Source organism: Pristis pectinata, chromosome 4, assembly GCF_009764475.1.
Source record: "Pristis pectinata isolate sPriPec2 chromosome 4, sPriPec2.1.pri, whole genome shotgun sequence".
Taxonomy (NCBI): domain Eukaryota; kingdom Metazoa; phylum Chordata; class Chondrichthyes; order Rhinopristiformes; family Pristidae; genus Pristis; species Pristis pectinata.
Window position 1 is genome coordinate 71,676,604 of NC_067408.1, and position 20,549 is coordinate 71,697,152.

General features: G+C 39.6%; 1 protein-coding gene across 6 annotated transcripts in view; it reads right to left on the reverse strand.

The window, feature by feature from the left end:
* Positions 1 to 20,549, reverse strand: part of glra2 (glycine receptor, alpha 2) — a 141,982-nt gene that overhangs the window by 75,612 nt on the left and 45,821 nt on the right. For 3 of the 6 annotated variants that reach the window (XM_052014753.1, XM_052014754.1, XM_052014752.1), the window contains 2 exons: positions 6,674 to 6,741; positions 6,513 to 6,580 (listed from right to left, as the gene is read on the reverse strand). In XM_052014753.1, the coding sequence (XP_051870713.1) occupies positions 6,513 to 6,580; positions 6,674 to 6,741 (136 nt within the window). The remainder of the gene's footprint in view (positions 1 to 6,512; positions 6,581 to 6,673; positions 6,742 to 20,549) is intronic. The other 3 variants (XM_052014751.1, XM_052014755.1, XM_052014750.1) reach the window with 2 other exon arrangements.

A 20,549-nucleotide genomic window follows, 5' to 3' on the forward strand; every position in this document is an offset into this window, starting at 1 on the left:
GATTCTTGCACTGTTGGAGGTGCTGTCTTTGAGATGTGACATCACACCAAGGCGCTCTATCTATTATATCAGCTCAATGTAAAAGATTCTAAGCGAACTGTCCTTAGCATCTTTGCCAAGATTTATCCCTCATTAACCACTAAATTAAATGATTTAGCTTTCATCACATTGCTTATTTTTCATGCAAATTGGCTTTAGTATTGTCTACATTACACTGGTGTCTATACAGTAAAAGTGTTTCATTGGTTGTGGGACATGCTGAGAACATGCTGTTTATGGTGCTATATAAATGCAAGTATTTCTTTCCACTTCTAATACTCACGTGAGTATTATGTATACTTGATTTTGTCCACAAAATCTTGTCCTATTTATAGACTTTAAATGCCTTCTTGTTCTCCAGGGTAGGAGGAGAACTGATTTACATTCACACTGGTCCAAAATATGCAGAGTGTCACCAAAGACAGGAGACTCAAACACCTATCTACATTTTAAGTTTTGCTTTAATGTAGCCAAATGAGCTGTGACACAAAAAGTGTGCTCCCCAGTGAACTGTGGGAGGGCATAGCACACATCCCCCTCAGGCTCACCCATCCACTCCATCCCTACCTTCCTAAACAGTGAAAGTTGCAATTAGCTGAGTTATTAGAAGGGTAGGACTGATTAGTATGTTTAAGCATTGTCACATCCAAAGCAAAGGAAGACACTGCTCGCCCATTTAGAGATGGCATTGGAGTAGATCATTTGCATTCTTCAGTAGCCTATGACGGCATCATAAGCAGGGCATGGAAACGGAGACATATAGAATCACAGGCCCTGAATTTTGTGGGGAAATGTTAGCAGTTACTCACGGATAACTATTCCCAGTTCTTTTCATGAATGTACTATGAATGTTGGACTGCTCATGAACCTGGCAAAACTGCAGCATTTCTCCAGCAGTTTTGAAAGGGGAATCTGCTAAAACAGCCTGTACCAGCTGAGATCCAGTATTGGGGCAGCTTGTCTATCAGCTTCAATAGAGAAGATTAAATGTGGGACTAGTATCTTAAATTTATTTTAAATTATTTGAATGTATTTAAACTTTAGAATAGTTTTAATTGTTTTAGTTTTTTGTAATTTTAACTAGCTTAAGAGGATTTTAACAGTTTGAATAGTTTCTAACAGCTTTAATTGTCTTTAGATGCTTCTGAATGTTTGAGACATTAATAGTATTTGATGGTCAGATAAGCTAAAGGTCGTGACTGAGTCAGCTGACAAAGATTTTTCAGTTGTTTTGTTGGTGGATCTTATTCTAGCCCCCTCGTGTGTTGCCATTTACTTTGCTGAAGGCCCTGGTTGATGAGCAAGCCTTGTCATGATGCTAGGAACTGGCTGCCCTCAGCGTGTTCCCACCAGGGAAACTGCACTAGTCAAGATTGATTGTTCCTCATCAGTCAGCGTGCTGACCACAGGTTCTGGGCCATAACAGCATGCAGTACAAAAGTACTCCATCCCTACCTTCCTAAACTGTGAAAGTTGCAATTAGCTGAGTTATTAGAAGAGTAGGACTGATTAGTATGTTTAAGCATTGTCACATCCAAAGCAAAGGAAGACACTGCTCACCCATTTAGAGATGGCATTGGAGTAGATCATTTGCATTCTTCAGTAGCCTATGATGGCATCATAAGCAGGGCATGGAAATGGAGACATATAGAATCACAGGCCCTGAATTTGGAAAGTTATTCTCATTCCCCTGCCTTCCCACATTGCCCTTCAATTTTATTTCCTTAAACTATTTATCCACTTCATGTTTCAACATTGTTGTTGATTGTCCTCGTAGTACACTGGCAGGGCAGTCCAGCTCATAGCAACTCACTGTTAAAAGAAATTTTGTCCTTCCTTTGTTTATCTTTGGCATTTGCTTTAAATCTCTGTACTTTCGTTACTGATCCACTTGCCAGTGGAAACAGATCCTCCCTGTTTAAAATTCTTCTGATGCTTTTGGTATGGATTAATTACACTGTACGGCTGCCTCTGCTGGTAAGTTTGTCACCGAAAACTGGCACATTGTGTGAAGATGCTAAATAGTTAAACTGCCAAACGCTCTGGTCACCATTAAAGAGGTAATTAGGCAATTTTAAATCTCTCATTTATCTTGGAAATGTCATAAACTGTGCTTTTTTATTTAATTAAAAGCATGAGAGGATGAAGCTTTCAGCCACTAATTTTTTAAACTGAATTTTAAGATAAATATTTATCTGTGCATATAACACAAAGGATTTCTCAAGTTTGTTGTTCTGCAACAATACACAATAGCTGCTGGAAAGCCCATTGAGAACCAGCCCATCAGAAAATGGCATGCAGCAAGTAACAGCATCATGAAAAAATAACACCAATTCAACCAGCTTTTGACTGCCATCAAGTTAAAAATTGCAGCCCCTTTGCATGAGACTTTTAATGAATGATTTATTCAAGTGTTCTCGAAAGCAGTTAGCACACAGTTAAAATGCTAGCATCCGTGCACAGACATCCATTGAGAGCCATCTTGTAATTTAAGTGTCAAGGCAGAGTTTCTCAGGTACCACATGACCCATTGACCATTTTGTGCCATTTACAGAAATTAACTGCAGCAAACCACCAGCACCTGAAGACAGTGAGTTTGTCCAAATTATGAAGGAGTGTTCAATTAACATTCCAAGGATGTGACAAGAATAAACTATTATCTTTACCCTTCCTATAAATCCATAAATGGCAACCAGCATTTTGTGGAGTGACCAGCATTTCTGCTATGCTGGTGAAACTACTCATTTTGTTCCCTACCAGCACTTTGGGCTATGTCACCCACCCCCCAAACACCCCAATAAAGGCATTAGGAAAACAATGGGTAATAGTTTGGAACATGGACATTACAGAGAGATAACTATTACCGACACACTCTCAGAGTTAAGAATTGAGAAAGCACTGTTCCTTAATGGTGTTTGGTGACAAAAGTAAAATCAGGGATTTAATCTTTCATGTTGAATGTTGAATTTGCATTTATGTCCATGTTGAATTTGCAAATGGCACACTCAGAGAAATCTCTTCTGGCCATGCATCATATCTGGGACTTGCCCCCTTCCCATTCCTCCCTGCATCTGATTTCGGGCAGAGATAGGTAAGCAGTGTCTGTTGTTTGTGTCAGTATCACAACATCTTAGAACGTGAAAAATTAATTTATATTCCACCCAGCGTTTCAAAGTCACAAAGTTTATTATGTGAAAGTTTAACTTTGTTAAACACTACGTTCCCGGTTTGTTGTTCTATATGATGACAGCAGAAATCATATCCCAGTAGGGCTCCGATTTAGTATCTTTAAAGTAGTTAGCACAGGGAAATGCTTTCAACAAGTGGAAGATAAGTATCTTGCCTGTCGCACGACAGCCAGAGGCTGAATATTAGGAAGAGTTAGGATCCCCTGACCAAATGAAAATGGGTCATTTGTTGTTGTGTGGAATTATTTGTGTGCTCTGAACTTAATGGTGTAGTGGTGTGGCTGGCAGAGCTGCTGTCTCACAGCCCCGGTAACCTGGGAAGACAGGTTCAATCCTGGCATTCTCGTGCTGTCTGTCTGTGGATCTTCCCCCAGGCTTCCTCACACATCTCAAGGAGGTGTGGGTCGGTAGGCTAATTAACTACTGTAAATTACCCCTCGTCTAGGAGTTAGGCATGAGAATCAGAGAAGCTGGTAATGGGTACGTGAGAATAAATAGATTATGGTGAATTAAATGGGTGAATGGGATGTGATTGCTCTGAGATCTGGCACAGACTCAATGGGCTGACAGCCTCCATCCATGTCATATTAAATTTCTTGGCAGGGCAGAAGTAGCAGAAGGGGGCTAGCACCTGAGAGTTTAGACATGGCTACATAGTGAGAGGCACATGATGGGGATGATACTCAGTGGTAAGTAGTAATGGCTGGTTGTTCAGGTGCAGCTGATACAGAGAATGCCTGAAAGGAGTATATTTGGATTTTGGGACCAAGATTGTAAGACCAAGGGAGCAGAAAGAAGAGACACATTTGGAAACAACAAAGAAAGGTGGGGAGAAGGTGCATGTGATAAGTGCTTTGACTGGAAAGAGGCAGTAAGATTTTTTTTGTAGTCAGCTCTTTGAAAGCTATTTGTTATCTTTTTCTGACTTTGTAACTGGAATGTATATACTGTCCTGGTTAAAGTGCAGTATGTCAAACAGCATTTTAAGATAGCCTAATCATCACTATTAAATGGATTGATGCCAATTCAACTTTGTATTCTGAGAGATTTCATCAAAACAATTCAGTTATAGTCTGCTTATGATGAACAAGTACATATTAATAAACAATAGCTTTAAAAATTGAGAATTTAGTTTAAAAAATATTAAATCATCCAGTATATGAATGTATTAGTTTTTAACTTATCCAATAATTTGAATGTTGTGGTGTTGAATTAAAGATTTATTTCTAGAAATAATTCTTTGCTCCAAATTGTTATGGTAATCATTATCCACCCCAATGCCAAAGGTGAGTGTGGTTTTGAGATGGAGAAGTTGTCATATTGATTTTGATTTTTATTCTTGTTGTGCTTCACTTTTGGTCATGGGAAGGGTTTGGCCAAAGGCAGGATTTTTTCTCATCACTTCTCATTCATTCTTTCACCATTTAGAGTTTCAAAATAAGGTTCCCAGAAGTATTCAATGCTGTCTTTCCATTATTTGACTGGGGTCAGTACAAACCCAATCCTGTAAATGAGTATTTTCTCAACTAACACAACTTCTATTGAACTGAAGCTATGCTGTGATACTGCATCCTTTACATTGCAGCAAGGCAATGTAAAGGGTGCAGTATCTTTGGAAATTATAGAGTTTCCAGTAAAAGCTGAAAACAATTGGTTGATAATGTTATGTGATTACCTGGCTTTCAAGTGGGATATTATTCTTGAAACAACAGAATGGGCTAACCATGGCAGATCTGCTATCTGTGGAATTTACAGATATTCCTCAGTCTCAGCAAGTAATCAGTTTGGTGTTTGAAGCCATGATTATTTGGCTTCCTGGAATTTGTTTTCCCACTAGGGTGAACTTTAGTTACAAGTATTTGACAAACTCATACATTTTTTCCTATTACTTCTAGGCTAGCATTAAGTCAGTAGTTCCCTTAAAGTAAATGGATTAATGTTTGCTTAAAATCAGTGCAAAAAGAAGAGAAATGATTCAATTAAGTGTTTACACATAAACACGAGTCTGTTAAGATATGCTTCTGTTAAGAAAGTGCTCTACCCAAATATGATTAATAATTTTGGGAGGTATTATTTTAGTTAATCTTGGAAAATCATGTCAGTGGCAGGGCAGGCACTTATTGGTCATTTACAGTTGCACTTGGTTGGTGATGAGATTTCTCTTTGTACCAGTGCGGTGTATAAGCCCAGTAGCTATGTTATGGAGACAGGCTCTCTCTCTTCTAAAATCCAATCTTCTTAAATTCTTATTTTGTATTGTAGATTAATATAGGGCTGCCTAATATGTTTCCATGGAATCCCTTGGCCTACTATTTGAACGGAGGAGTTAATCTATTGAAAATAAATTGCTGAGCATCTTCATTAAAATATGGCACAAAGGAAATTAATTAGCAAAATGATGCTATAAGGATTAGTGCGCATACAAATGTTCATGCATTAATCTTCAAAAAGCACGATTTCAAGGCTTCAGGAATGTCTCCACATTTACAACAACGACCCAAAATATCCTGACATTTTACAATGAAATAAGTACATGATGCCATTTACTCGTGCAGTCAAGAAAACTTGGATATGTATGAGCAATGCTTGTTTTTACTCCATGATCAAATCTCCTCAATTTTTTACCCCAGATTTGCAAAGCCTTACAAAACCATTTCCTGCCAATTAACACCAGATTATGTGGGTATACTATTCTGAATTGGGCTGGGTCCAACTTCCTATTTCTGGTGCTTTATGTTGATGTTTGAAGTGATTTTCCAACATCCCTCCTCCCTGAGAGGTGCACTGTATCTTTGAATGCCATCTCACAAGATCAGGAGCAACAAAAATGGAAATGAAACAGCAGTTTCTTAATCCTGTTGAATGCAGTATAAGTGCAGTTTCATGGCTATGTACTTAAATTCTCTTTCATAAAGAGGGGTTTAAAAAAGGACGATGCAACAAGATCTGGACTTTTCCTTGGACTCCCAGTGTTTAAGCTGCTTCCACTGCTTTACATTTTGTAAGCCAGTGGGATACTCAGAACAATTTTTGATGTGACTTTCTAATTACACCTTTTGATGAAATTCCAGGACTTTTATTTTAGGAATTATGGAAAAGTCTGAGGGCAGATCATCTGACAAGTGACTGACCACTCAGTTATTCACAAAATAGAGAACCGCTCTTGACACAGATACTTTGGAGCACGATAGCTTGGTATTGATCATCTGTTGATAAAAGTTTCGGTGGTAGGCTGACAAACTAAGCAATTCATTACAAGATGGCCTCATGATCAGTCCCACTCACCATCGTTGTTTCTGCTATTGAACCAAAGCTGTTGATAAATATGTTGCAAGTAACATTAACAGGAGGACCTGTAATTTGAATGATAAAACAAAAGAAAGAAAATTGACAAGCTGCTACCGGGCAAGACATCAAGTTATTTGACAGTGGCCGTCAGCACTTACCATCGTGGTTTCCGTGACAGAGCCGAAACTGTTGATAAAAATATTGCATGTAACGTTTACTGGAGGACCTGTGAAATGCAAGGACAATGTTGCAATACAAGTTGGAGCAGTGAAAGTACATGGGAGATGCCATGATGACATACTTTGAAAAGTGATGAAACATAACCAGACATTCCATAACCCTCTGGGATAGAAATTTGTCTCGGGCAGTCGTAAGAAAGGAATGGTATTGAATAGGTTGCTAATTTCATTGACTTTGAGGGAATTGAACAAAGTGAGGGTGGGAGGGGGAGGAGGTATAAAATGTGAGTTTAATGCAATACCACTCGTTTAGCACCATCTCCTGAGACAAATTCCTAACCCTGAACTTGGTGCATCTTTTTCTTACTTCACTCCGCATAGCTTCATTATCCATTTGTTTTTCTTTGCTTTTCATCACACCACCTCACCACTCCTCAACTTTCTCCCCTTCATTCTCGAGCCACAGTGCTGTGGTGCTGGGCTGCACTCCAGCACATCTGTATCTGTGAGACAAGACTGTGAGCCTCAAGGGGGAAAGGAATGTTGCCACCCATCACAATTCTGTGGTCATGTGTACTCTCCAACGAAGGAGGGGACAATGTTGTTAGTGATCAGCAATAGGGAATGGAAGCACAGTTAGCAGTGTTTCTCGACCCAGATTTCATTGGAAGATCCCCAACATTTCTGTGGCCAGGTTGGTGGAGATGGGGGAAGATTGCAGGAGGACGAAGCAATTCAGAACAAATTGGTAACTAAACATGAAACATTCAGGCCTATGTGATGTAGCTTCACAACAAGCAACTGGCTCACCAAGGGAACCGTCTTTTTGCATTGCATTTTAAATAATCTGGACCTTTCATGATGTCATTGATGCTTGTATGCAGCCTAAAGATAAAAATTAAAATAATCAAATGAGTTCAAACCAGGCATAATACCAAGCACCAATAGCCCAGCACCAGTAAAGAGTAAATGTGAAGAAAAGTAAGGAAAATTGGAACAAACATTTTTATAAGGTCATAGCAGCCTCCAGCAGGTTATGTGCTGGAATATGGGGCACAGAACTAATGAATGCAACTCCAGGTCCCCTATTCCAGAGCATGAACTATTCTGTTTTTAAATTGCAGTACAAGTATCAGCAATGCATCAGTCTCATACTTCAGTAGCATTCATCAGATAGCCTTTCAATAACATGTACTTGGTACATTAATGGAGAGATAATTAGCCTATAAAACATGCATAAGCCTCTTACATTTTAACAATATTATCTCTGCACTCTCAATTATGTGTGCAAGTGCAATAAATGATTCAAACAGTAATATTGCAAATAGTACTTTACTCTAAACAATCAATGAATGGTGTGAACAGCACAAAATCCAGATCCAGTTTTGGGAATTAACAACTCAAAGCAATACATTCTGCAGTGGTCCCTAATCTCACTTATTACGTACCACACGGTCACCTCCAGAATGACTTTCTTCCATGAACTATGTTTACCAGAACTGGGATCCCAGTGATAAAGAACGAGTTCATGACAATCTTCTCCCATTGAGCCAACTGGACTCACTGGAGGGAAATCATGTTTATTGGCATTGCCTCATTAGTATAAATAGTTAATATATGAGTTGTGCAAATAATCTATTGTGAATATAAAAATTGAAAAAGCTGGAAATACTAAGCAGGTCCCTGTGGAGAGAGAAATAGAGTCAACATTTCAAATCACTGGAAGGTTAGTGAAACATTAATTCTCTCTCCACATATGGTGCCTGACCTGCTGAGTGTTTCTAGCTTTTTCTGTTTTAGAATCATTGAGTCACAGAAAGATACAACACAAAAATAAGCCCATTGGCCCACCAAGTCCACAGCAACCATCAACCACCCATTTATACTAATCCTACATTAATGCCTACATTTTTGTCAACTCTCCCCAGATTCTAACACTCACCTATACACTAGGGGCAATTTAGTGGCCAATTAATCTAACAACCAGCACATATTTGGGATGTGGGAGGAAATTGGAGCAAATGTAGGAAACCCATGCAGGAACAAGGAGAATGGGCAAACTCCACACTGACAGCACCCGAGGTCAGGATTGAACCTGGGTCTCTGGCACTGTGAGGCAGCGACTCAACTGGCTGCGCTTCTGTGCTACTATTAGTTCAGATTTCCAGCATCTGTGGTATTTTGCATTTGGATTGTGAATATCACTCGACTAATGTATAAGTTTATCAATCATGAATACGCCCCAAAGTAAGCAGAATCATAAAATAGCTACAGGAGGGTTAGAGACCATTCAGCCCATTAAATCCGAACTACAGTTCCATGTAATTGCAATCCAGCTACTTCCACTCTGCCACCCTCTCCTCACTAGTTCTGCAAATTTTGTCCTTTCAGATACTTACCCAATTCCCTTTTAAATGTCACATTTGATTCTGCCTCCGCTACAACCCTGGCAGTGCACTCCAGACCCAAACCACTTCCTGTATAAGAAATTTGTCTTCAGGTCACCTTTCCTACTTTTTCCAATCACTTTCATTTCATGTTCCCTTTTTTTCTGAGCCCTTCATTAATGGGAACTGTTTCACTCCAACTGCTCTGTCTTTGGACTTCATTATTTTAAATAGCTCTATTCAATGCCTTTTGCAACCTCCTCTGTTCCAATGAGCACACCCTCATCTTCTCCAGTATATTCACGTGATTAAGGTGTCCCACCCTGGGATTATTTTGATAAATCTCTTCAGCACCCTCTCTGAAAACTCCACAACTTTTCTAAACCATAGCACCAAGAAATGGACCCAATGGTCCACTTTTGGTTAAATCAATGTTTTATTAAGGTTCTTCAAAACTTCCTTGCTCTTAACCCTTATACCTTCACTTAAAATGCCCAGGATCCCAAACACACTTTACCACAAAAAACAAAACAAAATATATTCAATAGATAAATAAGTCACAAAAGTATATCATTTAATATACACTAAATTGTCTATGTTCAACCTGATAGTATTCTGGCAAGACAGGCTTTAAGTCACCAATTAAAAGGTAAACCGTTCTTGGGATAGTTGGATTCTTGCAGGCCCTGCCAAAGGGTAATCAGGAGAAACCCTGCAGAGCTGAAGTATCGACGTATTGATTCTTATTATCTAGACAGCAGATTTTCTTCCAAATGTAATATGTAGCCAAAAGAATCCAATATCATAAGAATAAGGAAGGTTTCTCTGTTCTCTTCTACTGGATTTTGTTCTTCTCCAATGCTGAACATTGGTATTGGTATTGGTTTATTATTGTCACTTGTACCGAGGTACAGTGAAAAGCTTGTCTTACAAACCGATCGTACGGTCAATTCATTACACAGTGCAGTTACATTAAGTTAGTACAGAGTGCATTAATGTAGTACAGGTAAAAACAATAACAGTACAGAGTAAAGTGTCACAGCTACAGAGAAAGTGCAGTGCAATAAGGTGCAAGGTCACAACAAAGTAGATCGCGAAGTCATAGTCCATCTCACTGTATAAGGGAACCATTCAATAGTCTTATCACAGTGGGGTAGAAGCTGTCCTTAAGTCTGGTGGTACGTGCCTTCAGGCTCCTGTATCTTCTACCCAATGGGAGAGGGGAGAAGAGAGAATGTCCCAGGTGGGTGGGGTCTTTGATTATGCTGGCTGCTTTGCCAAGGCAACGAGAGGTAAAGACAGAGTCCAAGGAGGGGAGACTGGTGTCCATGATGCGCTGGGCTGTCTCCACAACTGTTCTTGCAGTCCTGGGTAAAGCAGTTGCCATACCAAGCCGTGATGCATCCAGATAGAATGCTTTCTATGGTGCATCGGTAAAAGATGGTGAGAGTCAAAGGGGACATACTGAATTTCTTTAGCCTCCTGAGGAAGTAGAGGCGCTGGTGAGCTTTCTTGGCCGTGGCATCTACATGATTTGACCAGGACAGGCTGTTGGTGATGTTCACTCCCAACATACAGGTTTCACTTCTCTCAGCAACACACAAAACACTGGAGGAGCTCAGCAGGTCAGGCAGCATCTTTGGAGGGAAATGGACAGTCGACGTTTTGGGTCGAAACCTTTCATTCCTGTCCAGATGAAGGGCCTCGACCTAAACATTGATTGTTTATTTTCCTCCATAGATGGTGCCTGACATGTTGAGCTCCTCCAGTGCTTTGTGTGTTGCTCCAGATTCCAGTTTGCAGTTTCTTGTGTCTCTATTTCACTTCTTTCAAGTCAGTTTACACAATTTGCTGCCTGAGAAAATCATGATAAAAATTCTACTTACGTCTTTAGATATTCAATACACATTTTACCCTAACCAGGAAAATCAATTCAAATTGAGCATTCTAAATTCACTTGCAACAGTTGTGAAGATGTCAAGCATTGTCTGTGAAGAAAAAAATAAAAAGAACAAATACAAAAATGGCAATGCTCTTGATGGAAACTACATTTTCAATGATGCTGGTTTTATTTAACCAATTATTGTCTGCAGCATAATTTTTTGTCATGTCTAAAATCAGGTACTTTGAATATTTTTCTTTAAGTTGGGGGTGCTTGCAATGTAACTAGAACTACCAGTTTAGAAGAATTAATAAGCTTTGTAGTTGTTGAGATGAAATAAATTTTGAAGGAGCTTAATCAAACCAACATGGATTCAGTTTCAACTGTGTAATACCTTCATGAATGTATATGACACAATATATAGTAAAAACTCTGATATTCTGGCACTTGGGACTTTGGTAGTGCCAGACTAGCAGATTTTCCAGACTATTGGATTTAACTCCTAATAATACTCAAAACACTTATTTCACTCACTTTACACATTACACAGTTGTATTTTAAATGTTTGAGTGAACCCAATAAGCTTGAAGGGAGTGGGAAGTTTACAAGCAATCCAGATCCCTGCTCTGGCCACAATCCTACCCATGCTCCTGACTCCTGGGGTTCCAGATCTCAGTCCCAGCTCTAGGCAGACATGCAGCCCAGACTCTGATCCCGATTGAATGCCGGGTCCCTAGCTCTGGGGTTGAACACCTCACTTGCACACTGGACCCCAAGCTAACACTCCAAACTAATGAGCAAGTCAGATGCCAAACCATCATAATTTTCAAAAAAGCAGATGGTGGATTATTGGAGTTTTACTGTATATCCAAAGATGGTGATGGTTTATTTGCAAAAGGTAGAAGACTTAAACTATGTACATATTGAGACTTCAAAGTCTCACTGGAGACTGACTGTAGCATTGTTACAAAGCAGGCAGTCCACATGGCAATCCAATCCAATCACGTTGAAAGTATAAAGCATATAGAAATAGAAGAACAGCACATCTTGCTTAAAGATATGCTATATTGTTCCCTCTTTTTCAAAAAGAAAGATATTTTTGCCTAAACCCTTCTGTTGCTTTTAACAATAAGATACAAGAAACTTATCACTTTTTACGTTATGAACAACAGCTAAACATTTAATCTAGTAACTGGTTTTAAAATTTTCCCACACAGGTTTTGTTGTTGAATTGGCCTTTGGATTATTTGGTCCTGGATCTGCACTGAAAGAAGATTCTGTTGCTTTTCCAACCTGCTTGGATGTAGTCCTTCACTTCCTGATGTCTGCATTAGATCAAACTCAAACCAACTTCATGATCAAATGATTTAACGTCCAGATTTGGTTCATCTCTAGCAGACATCATTTAACCTACATGAACACTTCAAATTCTATCATCACTTCCAATCAAATATCTCTTACTTCCACAAACTACTATGTTTCCTACCTCCCATGCTCTTGAATCTAACATGCTTGAGGGGCTAATACACTTGTTTTACTTGAAAATGCATTCCTTCTGATTAGTGCCACTTTGGCATTTTAACTCAACTGCTTGTGTTCAACCTTAGAAGTCAGATGAGGCTGAACTAGGCTCAAGTGTATTCTCTGTCTTTTCTTCATAAAGGGTTCTACAGGCGTATACCTTGTGGTAATGTGTTGATTTGTTCTGTACTTCAGCAAGAAATTGGCTAAGTGATGATTCATCCTGGCTTTGAATATCCCTGCAACCGTCTTGAGAGTGTCTTTAACTCTGATGACTAACCTCTCATCACAATATTTTGAAGTCAGATGGTATGAAGGAACAAGAGTATGTTTGATGTTATTCTGCTTAATAAAGCTTGGAAACAAGATCATGAATGAGGGGCTATATCAGAAAGAAGCTTTTCAGGTAGGCCACGGGATATGGATAAAGACTTCAAATCATCTGCAGTACACTCTGTGGTGGTAGATGAACTCATATGTTTCACTTCAATCCATGTTGAGCTACTGTTGATCAGTACCAGAAAGCTGTCATTTCTTTTTCACAGAAGGTTACATGTACTCTTAGGTAAGGTTTGATAGTTCATGTCCATGACTCCAGAGGAGCTTTTGGCAGATTGTTCCTAAACTATTGGCAACCACTGCATTTGCTTAATCGATGATGCAAAGTCCCTGTCCTACAGGGCCAATGAACAAAAATCCTTGCTATTTTGTTGCCATACTGATTAGTCCAGTGTGTTCAGTATGTAGTTCAGCCAAAATCTTTTTCTCTCAAAATATTAACATTTGATGACCAATTATTGCACCCACCCCATAACTTGCCACATGACACTTCAATTCACTCAAAATGTCACACTGAACAAGGAAAGCTTCATTTGCTACACTTTTCTTGCATTCATCATAATGGTGGCTTTTTGTTTCATGTCCATATCATGTCTCTTTCAAGCAATGCAAAGGAATGAGGCACCATTGCAAGATCTAGAGGAAGTCGCATGTAGTAATGTACTATTCAGAGGAATGATCTTGGCATTTCAGGTTTTGCGCATTGGTGATAAGCTCAACTTTAACTGATTGTAGACCGCCGATGTCATCCTTCAAACTAAGATGCAGGCCATCCCAGGGTTATGGATGCTCGACTTCCGGACACCCATACAAATGAGTGAGCTTGCATAATGTTATTAAATTCATAAAGTCTGATGTACGTAAATACATTGGTTTCTATGAACAGCAGAACTGGGTTTCTCTCTCTCTCCAGTTTTAGTAATTGTTCTTTCTTATCAGTTGTATGTGTTTCAATGCCAATCATTACATTACTGTGGAGGTATGGTTACCATATCGAGTGATTTTTGTGTAATATTCCGATTAAGGACAAAATCGACGTAAGGATGTCTGTTTAAAATGGAACAGTTTATTACCCTGGTCCAGCCTGTATATTACTTCTCTTTCCAAAATTAAGCATCTTCTTCATATCACCATCACAACTCCAAGATCACATTTTTTCTTCTGTGTTCATGGTATCAACAGATCTCTTTGGTCACGCAGACAATGATCAACTCCTTGCAAGATTTTACCCATCATGGCCTGTAAAATCTTGGGAAAAGACTTGAGTCCAGAGGGCAATCTTGTACTTGAGGACAACCCTCTGTGCATGTTGATGGCCAGGTCTTGCTACAGTATATGTCAAACCACATATGGAAATTCAGCTCTCTGCTTCCAACAAAGCTAATGATCTTTTCAATAGTTATTGAGTCTCATACTCATTGATTAAGTGTGAGGTATTTTTGCCTTTATAAAACCAAAATACACATATCAAAAGCAATCCTAGTGATAATAATAATCCTGCATGCTATTGAATTCCAGATAGAACAGCAATTTAGAATAATTTACCAGATCATAGATATATTTTTCCCAATCAATCAGTTAACTTCGATATTCATCCATATTTAATTCTTCTAGATAGTTCCAAATCAAAATTTTGCTCTTGACAGTATTGTCCATTACTTGATGTTTTAGTACAGTTATTCCATTAACAATGCCAACCCATGATTTTCAGTAATCCTCTATGAGTATACGAAAATTGTATTTTTCAGTTTCTGCAGAAAAAGTCTCACCTCACCAAAATGAGGGAGCAGATTTTCCTCTCAGAGCCCCAGAAGTGCATTGTTCTTTGTGAGGTCAGCTCTCTGCTCAACCACCAACACCTTGAGGAGGTTTGCTCATTGGCCAGGGGCTTGAGGGGGGGGGGGGTATAAATCCAGGAGGGTTGCCACGTGGCTGAGAGGCAGGCAAGTGCGCTCCTGGCAGTCGATATCAGGTCTCTTTCTGCTACTGCACATGGAGGGCCTGAGTCAGGTGGGTAAGCCCCTTAAACATTGAAAGGGTGTATCACCCCAGGGACCACATGAGTGGCAATGGTACCATGATTTTTAAAAATATTGACCATATGATGCTAAGAATGTAAAAAGCTTTGCACTGTGTTTATTCTTTTGTGTATATTTTTTATTATGCATTAAGTTTATTTTTGAAATTAAAATAAAATCAGGTCTGCCATCAGGCCAGAAAGAGAGCCGCAGCTGCAGTGTTACTGGACCTAATATTGTTCATAACCTCTGGTAATCCCAAGAAGTAGGGAGGCAGAGAACAAAATTATGGCTTGGATGTGGTTCATGATGTAGGAGAAGGTTTGTCGTGAGCATGCCACCAATCCAGTCTTTACTGCAGCAGATTGCCACTGCACCACCAAGCAGGCTAGAAGCCATTCAAAGAACATAGAACATAGAACAGTACAGCACAGAACAGGCCCTTCGGCCCACAACATTGTGCCGACAAAGCTAATCCCTCCTACCTACAGATTCCCCATATCCCTCCATTTTCCTTTCATTCATTCATGTGCCCATCCAAGCCTTTCTTAAAAGCCCCCAATGAATTTGCCTCCACCACCTTATCAGGCAATGTATTCCAGGCATCCACCACTTTCTGAGTAAAAAACATACCCCTGATGTCTGTTCTGAACCTACCCCCCTCACCTTAAATCCATACCCTCTGGTATTGGATCACTTAATAATGGGAGAAAGATATTGCTTGTCTACCCTATCTATGCCCCTCATAATTTTATACACGTCCAACAAATCACCCTTCAGCCTCCACCACTCCAGAGTAAATAGCCCAAGTTTGTCCAGCCTCTCCTGATAGCAAATGCCTTCTAATCCAGGCAGCATCCTAGTAAACCTCCTTGGCACCCTCTCTAAAGCCTTGACATCCTTCCTGTAGTGAGGTGACCAGAACTGCATGCAGAACTCTAGGGAAAAGCAGAACTCTAGGGAGCTATCATCTGATTTTTCCAATCCACTTTGAATGGGGCCATTGCTCAATGCCTGGTTTATGAATTAGGCTTGAGAGATGGGAGCGCTGCCCACAACTACAACCTGCCTTTCTAAAGAGCCCTCGGATGTGCCTTCAGCCCCTATGCCAGGGAGCATCACTATTCTCCTGGCAAGCCTTGCTGTTCAGTTCATCAGAGGAGTCAGGCAAATTTAATAGGATGTCGGATCCCACCTCCCCTTCACTACTTGCATGTGGTGAGTGAAGCAGGTGGCTGGGTAAAGTGAGTGGAAAAAATCAGTAGGAAAATTCAAGCTACACTGTCTGATGGTTTCCACTATTTCCACAGCTGGGTCAACATGCCTGAAGAAAATCCAGGCTAGCAAGTCCCTGCACAAACTTCTGGAAAAAATGCTTCCAAGGCACAATAAGAAGATCAAAAAAATATTTACCACCATAAGAGGCCATTCAACCCATTGAAATCATGCTGGCTTCTGGTACAGCAGACCTCTTCCACCACTCTTTTCCAGTAGCTCTGCAAATTACTTTCCCTCAAGTGTCTACTAAATCTGTTTGAAAGCCCTAATTGATTCTATTTCCATCACTCCTACACAGAGTAAATTGCATTTCATAACTACTTTCTGGATATTTTGTCTCTCTTCTGGCCCAGATTTTACAATTATGAATGGTAAAATCTGCATAGGTAATTTGCCTCAGTTAACCCTGAACATTTTAATAATTTCAATGCACTTTCAGTTGGAAAGTATAATGACATACTACAGTTTAAAATGCAGAGGGGCTGCAAATAGAGTGCAATATTAGTAATTGTGCATTATTTTTACTGTTAGTCCATGCCTGGAAGTACCTTTAGCTCAGGAATTAGGATCCCAATAATTGGTGTTCGTCATTTGTCAAGTAGTATATATTTTTCCTCTAAGTTACAGTAACTTAACTAATAAACACTAGTGTCAATTCATTATTATACTAACAACAATTATTTTGCAACTAGCCTTGTCTCAGTGGATAGCAATCTCACACCTGAGATGAAAGGTCATGGGTTTGGGTCCTAGTCCATGGTATAATCTCAGGTCAAAGTTATGATGTCTAGCCCCAGTGTGATCATAATTCATGCATTGAAAGTACACAGACTGCTCTTATCTAGGTTGCAATATTGTACATGGGCTGAGAAATTCAGATGCATAGTCCATGTGTTTTTATGCACCATGTGATTCATTTGAAGTAGAAATAATTCTGTGCACTCACAGTGCATAATGGGAAACTCTGTCAAATGCATAGGAGCTAATACACAGAGACTGCTGGAGTGACATTAACCAGCACACAGCTCATGAGATTGCTGGAACCGACGTTGAAGCATGTATATGTGCTTTGGGAACCAAACAGGCATCAATAGGAAAGTAAGCCTTAACCAGAGACTGATGGGTCTGCTAAAGCATGAGATACAGATGCTTTAGGTGAGCAGCTTTTGGGCAATCTGCCAGCTTTAGAATCCTCACCAATGTAGCAAACTTCGTTATAGTCATGGAAAAGCAATTCTATTTCTCAAGTGGATGGGGGTCGGAGACAACTAATGCTTCCCCTGGCTGATGTCCAATCGCCTGTTGGAGACTTGAGGTTCATGTTCCAGCTCATGCTCTATCATTCCCACTTTGGGAATTTACTGCTTGCACCAGACATTCAAAGACTGTTGATTTAAGAGTCCCCAGAATAGCAGGAGTGATTGCATCTCTAGGTTTATGCTTACAGTACAGTATGTGGCCATTTTACGTAAGCATATGGAAGCCCTGGGGATTACGCACAATTCCTTGCATACAATCAAACTCTCACAAGAAAGTAGTATTGGTTCAGGTTTATCACCTGCTACCATGTTAATTCTTAATGAAGTCCTTTGTACAGTTCCTTAAGGGCACTACCTAGCTGGCCAACCCATTGGTAGTTGATAGGACATACTGTAAGAAAGAATATACCTAAATGCTATGCAACATATGACACATCTAGAAACCTATTGCAATGTAGGAAACATAGCAGTCATACGTGCATGGCAATCGCCCACAAACAGCAATGTAATAATGGTGGATATGTGGTATTGATTGCAGGATAAAAATTGACCAGTTATAACTTCTCTGCTCATGAAAATAGTGCTGTGGGGTATTTTATGTCCACCCAAAGAGCAGACAAGGTCTTAGTTTGATGGGCCAAATGGCACTGACAGCTAGCTGGTGGATCCATAGACAGCCATCAGTAAGCTTTCATGTGCATCAGTGCATTCTGGACCTCTGCATCTGCACAAGGCAGTGTGAAAGTATGGACAATGCTGGCACATCTGACCTCTTGCTCTGTCCTTGGATTCACTATTGGGCCCATGATTTACTGAGATGAGGTGAGTACACTTTGCATCCAGCTCCCAGTTTTATGCCAGCTCTAATACAGGCAATCAGTGACTTTCAGTCACAAAGCAAATTTAGCAATGTTTTTTTTGTTTACTTTCTTCATTTCTCTGTATATTTATGACTTTAATTAATTTTTTTGTATATTCACAATTTTAATTAATTGACTATATTAAATTTTGAAATAGAATTATTCTACTAATTTTTAAAATAATTTTTAACTTTTACGATTATTTATAACTATTTCACTGTTTTCTAAAGTCTCTGAGAATCAGAAACATTTAAGGGCAGTGAAACAAACCTTGGACAGCACAAGCTGGGGGCATAATGTTTTGGGTGCTTCTAGCTCACAGGTGAATGAGGACAGTGAGGGAGAGAGAGAGACAGAGAGAGACAGGGACTGGGCTTCAGGATGGCCTGGCCTAGAATGGTCCAGAGATCTGGTTATCATCTGCAGTCCACTCTGCTCTCTAAATAGCTGCAGAACAAAGGCCACACCAAGCCATGTGGCATCAACAGCTTAATGCAATCATGGAGCTCATACAAAGGGCAATGCTTTGTAAAGAGGAATGTGACTATCTCGTCAAAAAGAAAGCACTCTGCCAGTTCAACACTCCATTAGTACTGCACTGGAGCATCAGATTAGATTTTTTTGTGCTCAAGTTGCTGGAGTGGATTTGGAACCTAAAACGTTCTGACACAGAGCAGTGCAACTGAACCACAGCTAACACTGCTAACCAGCCCAACGAGTAAACTAGTGTGTTTTTCTTCAAATATTGTCATAATATTCTTAATATTCATCTTCATCTGTGCAGGAACATCAGCAGGGTCTCATTTCAATAGTAATTAGAAAGGAAAAAAAATAATTCAAATGTTAGAAATCTTGAAACAAAAATTGGTGGAAACGCTCAGCTGGTCAGGCAGTGTATGTGGAGAAAGAAAGACAGTTCATGTTTCTGATCAATGACCCTTCATCAGAACTGGAAAAATGAGAAAGCAAGAATTGTTCAAACTGCAGATAGAGGAAGATGTGGAGAGAAGAGAGGAAATATCAGCGATAGGGTGGACGCAGAAGTTGTCAGGTGCATAATGCTTTTGGCATCAGCTAACTTTATCTCCCAGTTCCAACATGTCCTTGTCTCTGTCTCTGTCTCTCACTCACTCACTGCCCTCATTCATCTATTAACTAGATGCACCTAAAACATTGTGTCACCTGGACAACCTTGATCTCCACCATATCACAGACATTCTCTTTGTTCATTCCATCACGCCCCCTATCCCCCACCTCACTGCAATATAAAACACATTTGTTTTCTCACTTCCCCAGTTCTGATGAGATTTATTGACTTAAATTGTGAACTCGGTTTCTCTGTCCACCAATGTTGCCAGACCTTCCCAGCAGTCTCAGTTTTTATTTCCTCATTTTAACTTCTCAACCAAGGGATCTCCATCAGTAGAGCCTTACCTCAATACCACATTGTGGCATCATTATTGGTTGTGCTGAACCCATAAAGTTCTGATTTCGGCATGAGTTTTACTGTATGCAGGAACTTCAACCATGCTGTGTTATTTACATATTTTCTGACTGCTTTCTGGTTTATGTCAAATGTTTCAGTATGCTTCCACTTCATGCCATAACTCAGCTAAAATCATCAAATTGAACACAATCATAGCTTTCAAGAGTCCTGAATAATTCAGCATGCTCTGATTCTAATGCAGGAATATCGGTAAAGTCCCTCTCCCACTGAGTCTCAAACTAAGTACTCAAACTAAACTGGGGGAGTGAGACAGATGCAAGTATGATATTATGGGGATAATTAGAAAATGGAATTTAAGCTAAAGCAGCAACACATCAATCAAACAGTAGGTGGGAGCTAAAGTTACAGAAAGCGTGGGAGGCAAACAAAGAAAGTTGGAGAGAAATTTAAAAGGCAAAAGCTATTAAAGTAGCTGATGGCTGCAGCTCAATTCCAAACACAGTCCTCTTTATAAAGCAACTAATATCTGGTAGCACAGAAGGTTGCTCTTTCTGAGGTAGAATAGAAAAAAAAAGAGTATTTTTTTCCATAACTTATATTTTACTAAGAAAAAGCACACTGCCTAGAAAATGAGATTGCAATGGAACAAGAAGCTCAATAAAAAGGGAAGCAGATCCAGATTTTCAAACAAATTACAAAATCCTCTAATGTGTAAATGAGATGATTTCCCAACTTTTTATCTTCTCTGGATTTTTTTCTATGTTTTCTGGGAATTTTCTGAGATGTTCTCCCAATCTGCTAGTACAGGCTCTCTGGAATTTTATGCAGTGTATCTGAGATTTCCTCTGATCTTGTCCCCCAGAG